The 13,713-nt window shown below is 38.9% G+C and overlaps 1 protein-coding gene across 3 annotated transcripts in view; it reads left to right on the top strand.

The window, feature by feature from the left end:
- The window catches only part of Pdlim5 (PDZ and LIM domain 5), a 158,642-nt gene that overhangs the window by 123,926 nt on the left and 21,003 nt on the right, over window positions 1–13,713 (top strand). For all 3 annotated transcript variants that reach the window (XM_013029775.1, XM_013029776.1, XM_013029777.1), the window contains exon 8: window positions 5,029–5,204. In XM_013029775.1, the coding sequence (XP_012885229.1) occupies window positions 5,029–5,204 (176 nt within the window). The remainder of the gene's footprint in view (window positions 1–5,028; window positions 5,205–13,713) is intronic.

The raw sequence follows: 13,713 nt of genomic DNA on the forward strand, positions 1-13,713 counted from the left end.
GAGTTCCAAAGATGAAACCTTATTCTGGCATGGAGCTGGACATGGAGGCTCACACTTGTAATCTACCTTAGATCAGGAGGATTAAAGTTCAAGGCCATCCCAAGCAAAAAGCCCTTAAGAAACTCACTTAGTCAGTAAAAAGCTAGATACGGTGGTGTGCCCTATCATCTTAGCTAAGCAAGCAGAAGGAGGATCGTGGTCCAGGCTGAGACCCTGTGACAAAAGACAACTAAAGCAAAAAGTGCTTTGGTTGTGGCTTAGTTGGTAGAACACTTGCCTAGCAAGCTCAAAGGAAGCTCTGAATTCAAACACCAGAGCTCAAAGCTCTGAATTCAAAAACAATCTTCAGAGGTATAAAATCAAGACACGAAATCTGCAGATGATGCTTTGGTCACAGTTGCTTTTTTACTTTTGCACAGATGTTAGCCCTCCCCAAACAACTCACTCTGAATAATTTAAATGGACTCTTCTTAGCTGTCCACAACCAGTTATTTCTGGTTCACGTTAATGTATCTTGCTGCTTCTGCCCAGGCAGCTGTTGTACCTGCTTCTCCTGAAAACACAAGTCTCATTAAAATGTCATGCTGTAGGCACACTTCATCTCCAAGGTAACGTTCTTGATATAGGGACTTTTTTTTGGAGGTGGGGGGGAGAATACACATAACTTTCTTTCTTTGCTTATAGAAATTGAACTCTACTTCGTTATTCAGTGCAGGTCAGTCTTCTACTGGGTGGTACGTGGTTTTGATATAATTTTAAATAGAGCTAGAGGGGACCAAGAGTGTTTCTATGTTAAAAGATCTGTTTTATATAAGACTACCCAGCAAATTCTAATTTCTAGAAGCAGTCACAGCCAGAGTAAATAAATGACCTGAAGTCCTGTTACCCGATTGATATTGCATGCCTTTATATCTAAATTGTAATATAGACTGGTGGCTATCTTGTATCTGTTCTGCTTATCTATTCTTCTATCTTCCTCTCCTCTGTCTGTCTTTCCCTACTTGTCTGTGTAACAGCTCCACAAGGCATGTGGACGGTTCTGAGGAAGGTTTTGGAGGCCCTTCTTCCCTCTCCTCTCCTGGCAGATACAGTGGTGCAGCACTCAGCAGGGCAGCTGCCGCTGTGTCCGCTGCCCTGGCAGCAAGAACCAGGTAGAACCACAAATTGTCTCAGCATCCTCCTGGTCTGATGTCACTTCCGGGCAGCACACCCATGTGGGATGGTTGGAGCTCTGTGTGAGCCCTGCACTGTGGGGTGGTTATTTTTTTTTCTAGCTTGTGAGTAAATACCCAGGTGGTTGTGGTTGTAAAAATCATTCTTCATATTTCTCCATTGGTACCACCTATGTACAGTTTTTCTCTGTAGTAAAGATGACTGCAAGTCGTGTGCTTACGGCCTTCAGAGTGTTCATAATTTTCAGTGTCAGGGTTTTTTTTTGTTTGTTTCTTTGTGTTGGTTTTGTGCCAATACTAGAGCTTAAACTCCAGGTGCTTTCCCTGGGCTTTTTTCACTAAAGACTAGTATTTTACTACTTGAGCCACAACCTCATTTCTGGATTTTTGCTGGTTATTCAGAGATAAGAGTCTCACAGAAACTTTTTTGCTAGGTTTAGCTTTGAACCTTGACTTTCAGCTTTCATTTCCGAGTAGCTAGGATTACATGAGCCACTGACATCTACCCACTTTTCAGTTTTTGCATTTGATGCAGAATCAAGTAGAAGTGAAGTTTCTGTTATTATTTTCACCCAAAACCCGAGGGTGGAATGTATAACCTAACTGCTCTGCCAGATATCCTTTCCTATCTATTTACCCCCCAAAGAATTAAATAGTTTTATGGGTTATTCTTTTTTACAATTCTGTATCTTTCTAGTTTTAATTGCTTTCTAAAACATTGTCTTGCCTAATTTTGGTGGCAGTTTACTCAACTTTATTTAAGTGAGTAAAATAATACAGTGAGCCCAGAAGTATCTTGATCTCAAAGGAAATGTTTCAATCATGACTCTTACAACCTACTTTCTCCTATTAGCAGTTGTAATTTTTCACTCATAACTCTTTTTCAAATGCTTGCCAGGCTCTCCAGTGCTGAAAGGTCTCCCTCTCTCCTGGCTGCACTTTGCATCAGCCCTGTTTCCAAGCCTTTAGCTTTTCCCTATCTTCAGTCCACCAGGACATCATCTGGCTCTCTCCAGGTTAAAGAAGCCAGGTAATGTGAGAGCAGATGGGTGCTTTGCCGTGTTGCTTTCTCTTAGACTCAACCACAGTGTTAACTAGCAGGCTCCATGGCAGAATCCTGGAGCTGATTTCTTCCCAGTTGTAAATTAACTGTAATCTCAATGCAGTGCTAATTTACCAGCTTTTATTTTGTATGGCAATGAGCTCACCTGCTATTCTTTTGTGACACCTTTCATTGGCACACTTGGTGTTTGGTATGAAATGATGAGTAATGACACTAATATTTAATTAAGCCTAATATTGTCATGTATTGCATGAATATAATAACTGACTTTAATACATTACAGACTTTTCTACTTGCTAGGCAAGTAAATACTAAACTAATCAAATGGCAAGTAAGATACAGTTTCTGGAATCATGTAAAAAAAGAATCATTCATTTTGGTTGGCTATACTCAAAGTTGTTCAGCATGAAGACTTTGCTTGAAAAGGTAACTTAAGTTTTACTATCTGAGTGCTACTTGAGTTAATTTTCTGTTGTTGACAAAATGTGTGAGAAAAGCAATTCGTCCAGGGGGAAGGTTGGCTTTGACTTAATGGAATCAGAGGTCTCAGTCCAGTGTTGGCTGGCTCTGGGGCATGTGGGTCTGTGTTGGGGCAGAGCATTAAGGCCAGGAGGGAGGAAGCTGGCCCCCCCACCCCACCCATGGGGTGTCAGGACATTAGATAGTGAGGAGGGGCTGTGTTCTTATATCCTCTTCTAGAATACTTCCATGGGCCTGACTTATTTCCTGCCTTCTATAATGCATGTTGTCACCAGCTGGTATCCAACCACGAGCCTATAGGGCATGGTAAATCCAAGCAGTGTTAAAATACATTGATCAATTTTTCTCCTATACCTAATGATTAGGCCTAAAACTATCAAGTATACCGTGTAAGTACAAAACAGATCTTAAGTAGTTTCCAAAAGCATAAGATCACTGAATGAACCCTATAAAATTAATGGCAGATTATAAAACTGTGGTAATAACTAGTGTGTCTGTATTTTATAGATAGATGATCTATCATCTAGCTAGCTACAGACTGACCAATCAATCATCTGATGTAACAAGTTTGTACTTGCATCCTCTCCAATGTTATGGAAAAATGATTTGTTACAGTTCTGGATTGCTTTTTGTTTTTTAAATAGCAGTGGAGTTTATACTCAGAGCTTTTTACTTGCTAAGCAAGATATCTATCTGTGCCACCCACCGATTCCTTTCTTTGCATTAGGTTATTATTATTATTATTATTTTGCTGGTTGTGGGGCCTGAATTCTCGGCCTGGGCACTGTCCCTCAGCTCTTCAGCTCAAGACTAGCGCTCTACCACGTGAACCACAGCGCCACTTCCAGCTATTTCTGCTTATGTGGTGCTGAGAGATCAAACCCAGGGTGTCATGCATACGAGGCAAGCACTCTACCACTGAGCCACCTTCCCAGCCCAACATTAGATTTTTTATAGAGGGGCCTCACTTCCTACTTTGGCCAGAGTTTGAATCATGATCCTATTTTATGCTTTTCAGTACAGGTGGCCTGACCAGTATACACTACCATACCCAGCTTCTTCCGTAGAGATGAGTCTCACAGACTTTTCTGCCTATATTTTCTTGTGATCCTCTTGACCTCACCTTTGTATGAAACGAAGATAATAGCAGGTGTCACCGTGTATAGCTATTGGTTGAGAAAGGGTCTCACAAATTTTGCCCAAGCTGGCTTGGAACGTCAACTCTCTTGATCTCAGCCTACCATATCTCTAAGATTATGGACATGAGCCACCAGCCCCTGGTTTATTTGTTTTTTTTTTTTGACTACACTTTCAGAACTTGATAGAATCCTATGGCTCTTCTCTCCTAAACAAAAAAAAAAAAGTTGTGTTTCTAGTACACACAGAAGTGTGCATGCAGTTGCTGAGTAGCTCTTCATCCACCCGGTTCTAGAGTAGTCACTACCTTTGCTTTATCACTAACAATAGTATAGACAAAGTATATTTTGAAGTTTGGTAAAGGGAAATGAAGTGCTTTATGTTAGTTTCTTAGTAGGGAACAAAGGGCAAGGTGGATATTATTGCTACCCTTGTGAATCATCAATGGGATTTGATGGGCACAGGGTGGGGAAAGTAGCGGTTATGTAAAGCTTGCAAAAGATGTCAAATTTAGAACAGGGAGGCCAGTATACAGGATGGGAAGCTGATAACTGTGGTCGAGAGAAAGTCATGGTAGTCTAGTCCCTTTTTACCCCGATGTTAATGGTACAACACTGGCATTGTCTCAGACAAGTGCTGCCATCTCTCCCTTAGTACCAGGTGGCCAGCGGGTAGCACAGTGTGTGGCTTATATTAGGGATTTGAACAACTGAGTGCCTGACTAAGCTGACAAAAGAAAGGGCCTCGCCAGTCCCGTGTCAGAGAAGCTTAGTTCATAAAGAAAAACAGGAGTGTGCAAAAGGCACTCATTAATGTCATTTCATAGAGGTTACCATTGCCTTCATCTAGATGGTTCTTCTGAACCGTGGATACGCGTAGCTAACGGTTTAAATGGATCGGTCACTTGTACTTCTCATGAGCCAATTTCTTACGGTATTTCTTTTAAAGAGAATTTCCAAAGTATAGAGCCAGTGCTACCAGGCTCCTTATCTTTTCCTACTCTTTTTTTTTTTCGTTTAAATGAGAGCAATCCATCAGTCATCATGTGTTTTTCTTTCTGAAAATAAATCAAGATTTCATTTTCCTTCACGATTTAATGGATTTGGATAGGAGAGGAGTGTTGCTAGGAGAAGTTGTTACGGCCTCACCAACAATGTCTCCTTGTTTGGGTTCCAGCCCCACTGAGCACCCCACCTCGGCAGGAGCCTCACCCCGGATGGTGTGTGAAGGTGCCGACAGCACAAGTGTGGGCAGACCGGGTGCGGCCAGCCTTACCACCGCCGCTGCCTTCAGACCCGTAGCATCCACCGGCATCATCAAACCACCCAGCTGGCAGCGGCCAACCCAAGCAGGTATGCCAAAGAAATCTCTTACTCCTGGCTTTTCACAAGTGAGTGGATAGTGTGTTCTGGGATATACAACAGAATTCCCTAGTAAATCCTGTTCTCAGCCATCTGAGATGTAGATCAGACTACGAAGAGTAACTCTATTTTAGTCTTTGAAATGTCTCTGAAACATTCTCCATATCTGATACAATTCAGTGTGTCATTCGTTACCTTGTTTTCTAGTAACACACAAAGCAGGTTTGGAATTGTAATCTTGGAGTCTTACTCATAACAAACTACTGTTGAGAGGTTCCCTTTGGAAACCGATCGTTTTGGTCTTTCTGATGTGTACAAACAACAGACACATCTAAGCTGTGCTAAATGAGTTTTTCCATCCCTGTGACAAAATCCCTAAACAAATCATCTTAAGAGAGGAAGCATTTATTTGAAAACTTCAGAAACTGAAGGGAGGATATGAAGTAACCATATTGCTCTTCAAAGATTTATGGTCTATTCTGCTTCTTACTAAAAGGAATTCCTTGGTAATACAGTACAACAAAATTGCCACTAGAGGGCAATGGAATCCTTTATTCTAGATTTTTCAGAATAAGCAGCATGCAAATACCAGCAACTATGATTCAAACACTTAAAATTTAAAAGATTATGCTCCCCCTACTGCCCAAGAAAGTATGAGTGAATTTACTCTGAAAAAAAACATGAGTGTAAACATGAGTGTAAAACATATAGAAAATAGAACAAAAAAAAAAAAACAACCAAACCAGTATTATCAGAATATTTTCCCATTGGGAAATCAGTGAAATCTATCACAATCTCTAGCTGAAATCAGAAAGAATTTCTTGGGCTTCTCATATTTGTTCTAGGTTTTGGAAACCTACAAGCAGACAAAGAGACATTTTAGGCCCCAAATAAAGTATTTTTCTCTCTCCTAATTTACAGGTTAAAAAATAGTTTCAAGATAGATTTTTAAAAAGCGTTTTAGTCTTTGAGCGGTGACTAATGCATTTTTTTTAAAGTTATGTGCTAAAAAACAAAGACGAAAGAAACAGCAGAAAGGCCTGGGTGAAACTTGAAGATCTACAAGGGTATTTTGAGCCTGTCATCAGTTTCTTTAATAGCCAATGAAGTTCTGACTTTAAATCTCAGGTCATTTCACTTGTGGTGTTAGGTAGCTTGTATTACCCAGAAATCTTTCAAGCACTCAGTAATGCTATGCCAGTTGATAATTAGGCACTAGGTGTGTATGTAACAGCATTATAGCTTAAACTGGATGATCTTTTTCTCAGGCATATAGTTTAACATACACCCACTCACTCCTGTTTCCCCTACTTTCCCGCAGACTTGCTGGCCACTCAAAAGATTGGATATTTTAGGATGCGTAATGTTTAGAGGCCAATATTCTAGATGAAAATAGTAAGATTCAAAAGAAGTCAGAGCATCAAAGCTTGACTTTCATGTCAGCTAGCAATACTACTGGCCTGTTGCCTTCTGTGACCAGGGAATATGGCTCCTGGGGTAGAGCACCTTCCTAGCAAGCATAAGATCCGAAGTTCAAATCCTAGGTGTATGGCTACCTCCCAAAAAACAAAAAAAGACTACTTCCGTAACTTAAGATTTAGTAATCTTAGAAACATTGACCTGAATCTAGAAAAGCACATAAAAGTTGAGATTTTTCTTCTTTTCAGAATTGAGAATTTGTACTTTTTTACATTTAATTTACAATATTTGTATTTTTATTTACTTTTTCTGCACAAAATGTTCATATGGTATATGATGAAGTGGTGATTGTATCCATTGTTTTCAAAATCTTGGTGAATTTAATGGTAAAAGTAAGAAAAAAATGCATCCCTGTGTTTGTTTATATATGACCTAGTTTTCTGTATAGGTTTTTTTAAGAGTCTATTTAAATTTTGGGTACCAGGTTAGGTATATTTAGCTCATGACATGCAAATATAAGTACAAAATATGATCGTACCAAATACAGTCAAACATTCCACACATATCCAGTATTAAGGGTAAAAAAAACCATTATGGGTTAGAATAGATTAATTTGTTAATTTTGTTTTAATTACCCAGAAAATTAAAATGGTGTATGTACAGGAATATAAGCAACACTTTGCTAGATCAGGCCCAATCAGTGAACCCAGTTTTCTGCCAGATGGTGACCCTAAAGAATAGCAATGGCATATGCTGTATGGGTTGTAAAAGGTTATCTTTATTCTTATTTTAGTCAGAAGTTGGTATATAGTGAAAGCTAGCCTTGAACTTGAGATCCTGCTTCAGCCCCTAGGATTATAGGCATATCCCACCATGCCCAGTTCTGAGGCTAGTATTTGTGAGTCTGCCTCTTTTTCATCTATTATAGAAGGATCTTTCAAAGTCTTGTTCAAAGTATTGTTATAGTAATTAAGTGATATAAAATATTAAAGTACCTAGTTCATAGAGAATAGGAAAAAAATTCTGCCTTCTAGTTTTTTGTGATGGCATTGATAAATTACTTACAGTGTTACCATCTAGCACATTAGATGGCATGTGTCTACTCTACCTGAAAATGTTCTGAGCCGAGGTGGATTGTGTCATGAGACTTTTTTTTTCCATATTATTCTTTTTTTTTTTTTAATTTCTTATTGCGAAAATACCGGACAGAGGGGTTACAATTACACGAGCAAGGTAATGAGTACATTTCTGATCAAGCATTGTTGCCTCCTCCTTTGTTTCCCTATACCATCCCTTCCCATCTCCCCCTGCTGTGACACTTCTTAACAGGGCCATCATCTCCCTAGTAGCCAGCGCCCACCTTCTTCAGCTTAGCTGTGGAAGATTGCTCTTGCATTGCAGCCCTCCCAGGCTGAAGCTTACACTTGCATCCATTCCTTGATCACACCTTCTGTACCACATGCAAGGCCACATGCAAGCGAAGTGTATTCCCATCCCTTCAACCCCTGACTGACCTCCATTCACCAGTTTACGGGTCACCTCTATGAAGTCTTCTGGAGCCTTTCGCTAGTTATCTAGTCTTCTCTACTCCTACAAACCTGGTCATATCTTTATCATAACCCTTACATGTTCTATTTAGTTGTTTATGTGTGTGTCCTTACCATGGGTTTTATGTCCCTTGAAGGACAGGAACCAATGCCTCCCAGTCTTCATTTTACAGTACCTGAACAATTGAAAGCTTTCAGTGACTGAGTGGGTGAAGAGATCAGGCTTTCTTATTTTAGAAATTTGCACATAAATCAAAGGACATGATATTCTTTTGTCAAGATGTTCTGTCTTCTTACTGGACTTGAAATTTCCCCAAGAGTCACTGTCTGCTAAGGCAGCTATAAAAATACCAAATTGCTCATTAGGTATTAATCTGCCATATGAGTTAAACGTTGCAGGGCTGGGAAAATAGCCAAAGGTATAGAGTGATTGTCTGGGAAGCATAAGGCCCTGCGTTCAAACCCAACTGCTGCCAAAAAAAGGGAACAAATCTAATTCCCCTCACCTGAATGGGGAACAAGGTGTCGTTTTTTCCTTCCTTCCTTCCTTCCTTCCTTCCTTCCTTCCTTCCTTCCTTCCTTCCTTCTCTTTCTTTTCTTTCCTTCTTTCTCTCTCCCTCTCTTTCTCTCTCGTTCTCTCTCTTTCTTTCTTTCTTGCTTTCCTCCTTTCTTGCTTTCCTCCTTTCTTTCCTCCTTTCTTTCTTTTTTCTTTCTTTCTTTCTTTCTTTATTTCTTCCCACTTTATTTTCAGAAAAAGAAAAAAACTAGAGGTGGTAGGCATAAGAAGTACTAAAGTTAATCATGTATTTGTGAGATTAACAAATGAACAACAATTCTAGAGCTCTGTGGTAAGCTCATTTTCACTTCAAAGAATATGGCCATTTATAGCTCACATTACATGGGGCCCAAGTACTGGAGTATAACGAATGTATAGAGAGGTAGTCCCACCTGTTTTATCATCATGGACAAGTTAATTTGGATGTAAAGTACTGGGTTTAACACAGAAATCAGCAACAAACATGCCAACAAAAGTTAAATGAGATTATATAAGGCCCAGACCAGAAGGCATAGACATCGAGATCAATGTGGAAAATGAAATACCTAAATTTCAAAGAATACAGTCTTGAGATAAGACATGCATTTGTTTATAGTGAAGACTTATTTAATTTAGGAAGGACACTTTTTCATGTTTGTGCCAAAATCAAAAGCACTTTCAGTCAACATTTTTAGGAAGAGATGGAGTTGGAGACTGAGCTAATGTGTACAAAATTTCCCTTCCCCCACTTGCTTGCTCCTTGATTGTTCAGATAAGATTTTCCTTAATTCAACTCTTTAGTATACTATGCCTCTGGTGTATGTTACATTTTAGAAATAAAGGAAATGTCTTTTCATTTGGTTATGGACAGAGCATTGGAGAGATCTGATAGGTCATTTCTTTTTCTTGAGGAATACTCAGATATACTTGTGTGATTTGATTAAATCAAAGGCTGAATAATGTGCATCTCAGCTATAAGTGGATATAAAATCTATCTTTTATTTGAAGTCTAAAGGAGATAGGGGTGAGAAAGGAAATGACTATTGCTACAACCATCCCAAATTTCATTGTAGGCTTTTGTGCTACACTAATAAATCGAGATAACTAGATTTGCCTAGCTAAGACGGAGAGATTTATTCGTTCCATTTTTAAATTTTTATGTGAATAAGTAAACTGCTACCAGTTGCGTGAATTTCATCTCTTCTAATAGTGTTTTATTGCCAGCTGCTCCCCTGCATTTCGACATCATTAAACGAAACAGCACACTTGCCACAAAAACCCTCAGCAGAGCTGTCCATTGTCAAAACAAGTGCACATTTGTGAGCGCTCTTCTTGACTGCCATTCTTCTTTCATCATGACTTAACAAACTTTTCGTAAAGAAAGACATCTAGATTTATTCATAAAAGCTTTTCATAAAGTATTATTGCATCTTATTATTAATTGGTGGATATGGTTTAAATTAATCACTGATAAAATATTATTCTTGATCACATCTGGCTTGGCCACCATCTATTTTTATAGCTAAAGTCTTTGTTTTTGTTGTTATTGTTGGTGGTGGTGGTACTGGGGCCTGAACTCTAGGCCTGGGCGCTGTCCCTCAGCTCTTCAGCTCAAGGCTTGTGCTCTACCACTTGAGCCACAGCACCACGTCCAGCTTTTTCTGCTTATGTGGTGCTGAGGAATCGAACCCAGGGCCTCATGCATGCAAGGCAAGCACTCTACCACTGAGCCACCTTCCCAGCTCTATAGCTAAATTTTTATTGAAGACTTACTTGCTCCTTTCTTTACGTATTGTCTGTAGCCTTTCTCCTGCTACAGTAATAGATTAACCCTTATGTAAGAGTCTAAAAGTCTCACAAAGTCTTCAGTATTAACTACTAGTCTGTTTTACAGAAAAAAAAAACTTTTCCTTTGTTCTACTCCTTAACAACAACAACAATAAAAAAGAAGCTTATTGGCCTCTTACAATTAAAACATGGGCTTGTCTTCCTAGTATAAAATTACAAATTGGATTAATGATACAGATTATTCTGTGTGATAACTTGTTCACTTGTGATGGCAAGGCACATTGTAGATTTCTTTTACTCGTGACTTAGACCCAATCATTTTCTTTGTAAGATCAGTTAATAGGGAGGAAAAAAAGCCAAGTGTGTGTGTGTGAACTGAATTTTGATGATATGTAAGAAATTAAAAAGAGAATGGAACCTAATTCCAGTGCCCATACGCACTTAAATTAAGATATCCTAGATCCAGTATAATCTAGGTTCTTAGAGTTGAAAGGCTGGTTGCTAATGGAAGAAACCAACCTCCTGAAGTTGTGGAAATATTTGATACATAGTCTTGGTTGCACCTGTTCCAATTTTTCATGGCATACATTCCAGCATTCTCTACCACTCAGAAATGATAATAGTTTAGTCTGCCCAATTTGGCTTTTAATCACTGGGCTAAAGTCCTTGATTCCATTTAATAAAACTTGCACAAACCTCCTCAGAATACCCTCTGATCTTAGATCTTGGCTTAACTTCTTCCATTTCTGCTGGATATGATTTCATGCCTGGATCCTGAAGAGTAGCCGTTGTTTATGCTATGCACATTCAGGGCTTGACAGACATAATATGCACAGACCCCGTGAGTCTGCCGGCCACCCTCTGTTTGAGATGGTTGGGGAAGGGGCAGGAAGAAAGCCCTTATTGTGAGCAGTATTATGCACATGTGGCCATAGCTGTTTCCCAGTACAGTGCTTACTGACATTTCTACCATACCTTTGAGGACAACCCTGAGCTGTTGAGTTACATAGTACTGTATTTCCCTGAGAGTGTTAGCATCTAATTTGGGTAGTGATGTTTTTCTTCTTTCTTTTGGAAGAGTAGCACTCATATTCATTAATATTTTAAATATCAGCCTTATTCTGACAATGGGAATGAAATATTACTGGGCTTTTAATAAGGAATTAAAACCTTTTTTGGTCATCCCTATGGTTATAGTTTTCTTTTTATGTCCCTTAATATCACAGTGTGCTTTTAAAAGTTTTTCAAACTCTAAGGAATCCAGCCTTATAACCATTGTTTTATTTCAGGAGCTTTTCACCCATTATTTATAATAGCTAAAATATAGGCAGCAAGATTTAGGGAAAGAAAGACATATCACAGTAGGTAACTAAATTAATCTTTCACAGAATAAATGGTTGATGTGTCCTGATCTAACACAAAGACAAATAAAAAAAATGATACTGGTAAAAGTAAAATGTTTAAGAAAGAAGAAGAAGGAAAACAATTAGCAAATAACGCATTCATGCATTCGTATATTTTATTTTCACATTATAGTACCTACATCAATTGGTCCAAAAACTATCTTAGTAGTTTGAGTAAGGAAATTTAAATAGCAGGAATAAATACACCTAAAGTAGCAGACATTAACCCAATTTACTATATTGAATTCTCTGAACTAGTCCAGAAAATAGATACTTCCAATATTTTGTGCCATTTGAGGATCACATTTATCTTAGTGTTATAATAGATCAAGGTAGTGACTGGCAAAGAGCTTGACACATAGTAAGTTCGTAATAAACAGTAGATGAGTGATTCCATAGGAATATAGGCTTCGGAGTCAAACAGACACGGTTTGAGCTCCATATTCTCTGCTCCCTTCACTGGCTCAAATGACATACTATCCTGTTTTTTTCGGCCACTAAGATACGTATGGCACCTGCTTTCTGCCTAAGCACCTCTTCTAGCTACAGGCTATCCTTCCCCTGAACAATATCACTCACTTCCATGACTCAGATGTCATCAGTATGCTGCTTATGAATCACTTCTAACCCACTGGGTCTCACTTTCCTGGGCTCACATACTCAGTAGATGATCGTTGGTTTTAGTGCTAGGTTAGGAGGGAGCTATTGGAGCTTTGGGCAGGGAGGTAGCATGATCTGACCGGATGTGTGTGTGTGTGTCTTTCTGTGTTTGTGTCCAGGAGTTTTACACGAAGTCAGGGCTGGGAAGGTGGCTCAGTGGTAGAGTGCTTGCCTTGCATACATGAGGCCCTGGGTTCAATTCCTCAGCACCACATAAGCAGAAAAAGCTGGAAGTGGCGCTGTGGCTTAAGTGGTAGAACACTAGCCTTGAGCTGAAGAGCTGAGGGGCAGTACCTAGGGACAGTGCCCAGGCCCAGAGTTCAGGCCTCACAACCAACAAAGAAAAAGAGAGAGAGAGAGAGAGAAAGTCACTGCAGTAATCGTTTAGTCAAAAGAAGATGGTAGCCTGGACCAGACTGCTGTCCTCTGAAGGTGGTGAGCAGGATTACATGCTGTTTAGTTGTCATGAGCAGTTCATCTTCCAGCCCCAAACTTGCTCTCCTAGTGACGTGGTCAGCACTACAAACACACTCCATCTAATTAAGAATAAACTGCCTTAGAAGATACTAGCAACATCTTTTATTATTTAGTTTCTTCTTTGGGATATCATTCCCATTGACTGAAGTGTCCCATTAAAGTTTGACATAATATAGTATTTTTTTCACCTAGTATATATGTCAGTTGTAAGAATATTTACTGGTAATTGGTTTTATATGAAACAAAGAATCAGCGACTCTCATAGTTAATGCAAGAGTTGTCTGCTAGCTTTCTATATGCATTGTGATCCTTACTATTTTGGTTTACAGTTAACAAAGAGCCATGCAGGAACATAACATAAAGAGCAAAACTATCAAATAGCTCAACTTATTGAGCTTTAAATTTTTGTATCTAAAGAAATATACAAAGAATTCATACATTGTACTACTAAGAACTCTATTCATGTTAACAGGTGGTTTTACACTGGAACCTTTTATCGTGCTCAGCTGTTCTTGAAGAATATAATTAGATAATATTGAATTCTTCACATAATATAATACTATGTATTATGTTTATGTGTATATTACAATAATATGCAATCCCACAACAATATACATGTATGAACAATTACTGAAGAAATTATTGGACTGATGATCACCTTGTAGGGGTCA

This window comes from Dipodomys ordii, unplaced genomic scaffold, assembly GCF_000151885.1.
Source record: "Dipodomys ordii isolate 6190 unplaced genomic scaffold, Dord_2.0 Scaffold122, whole genome shotgun sequence".
In the NCBI taxonomy this organism is placed as follows: Eukaryota; Metazoa; Chordata; class Mammalia; order Rodentia; family Heteromyidae; genus Dipodomys; species Dipodomys ordii.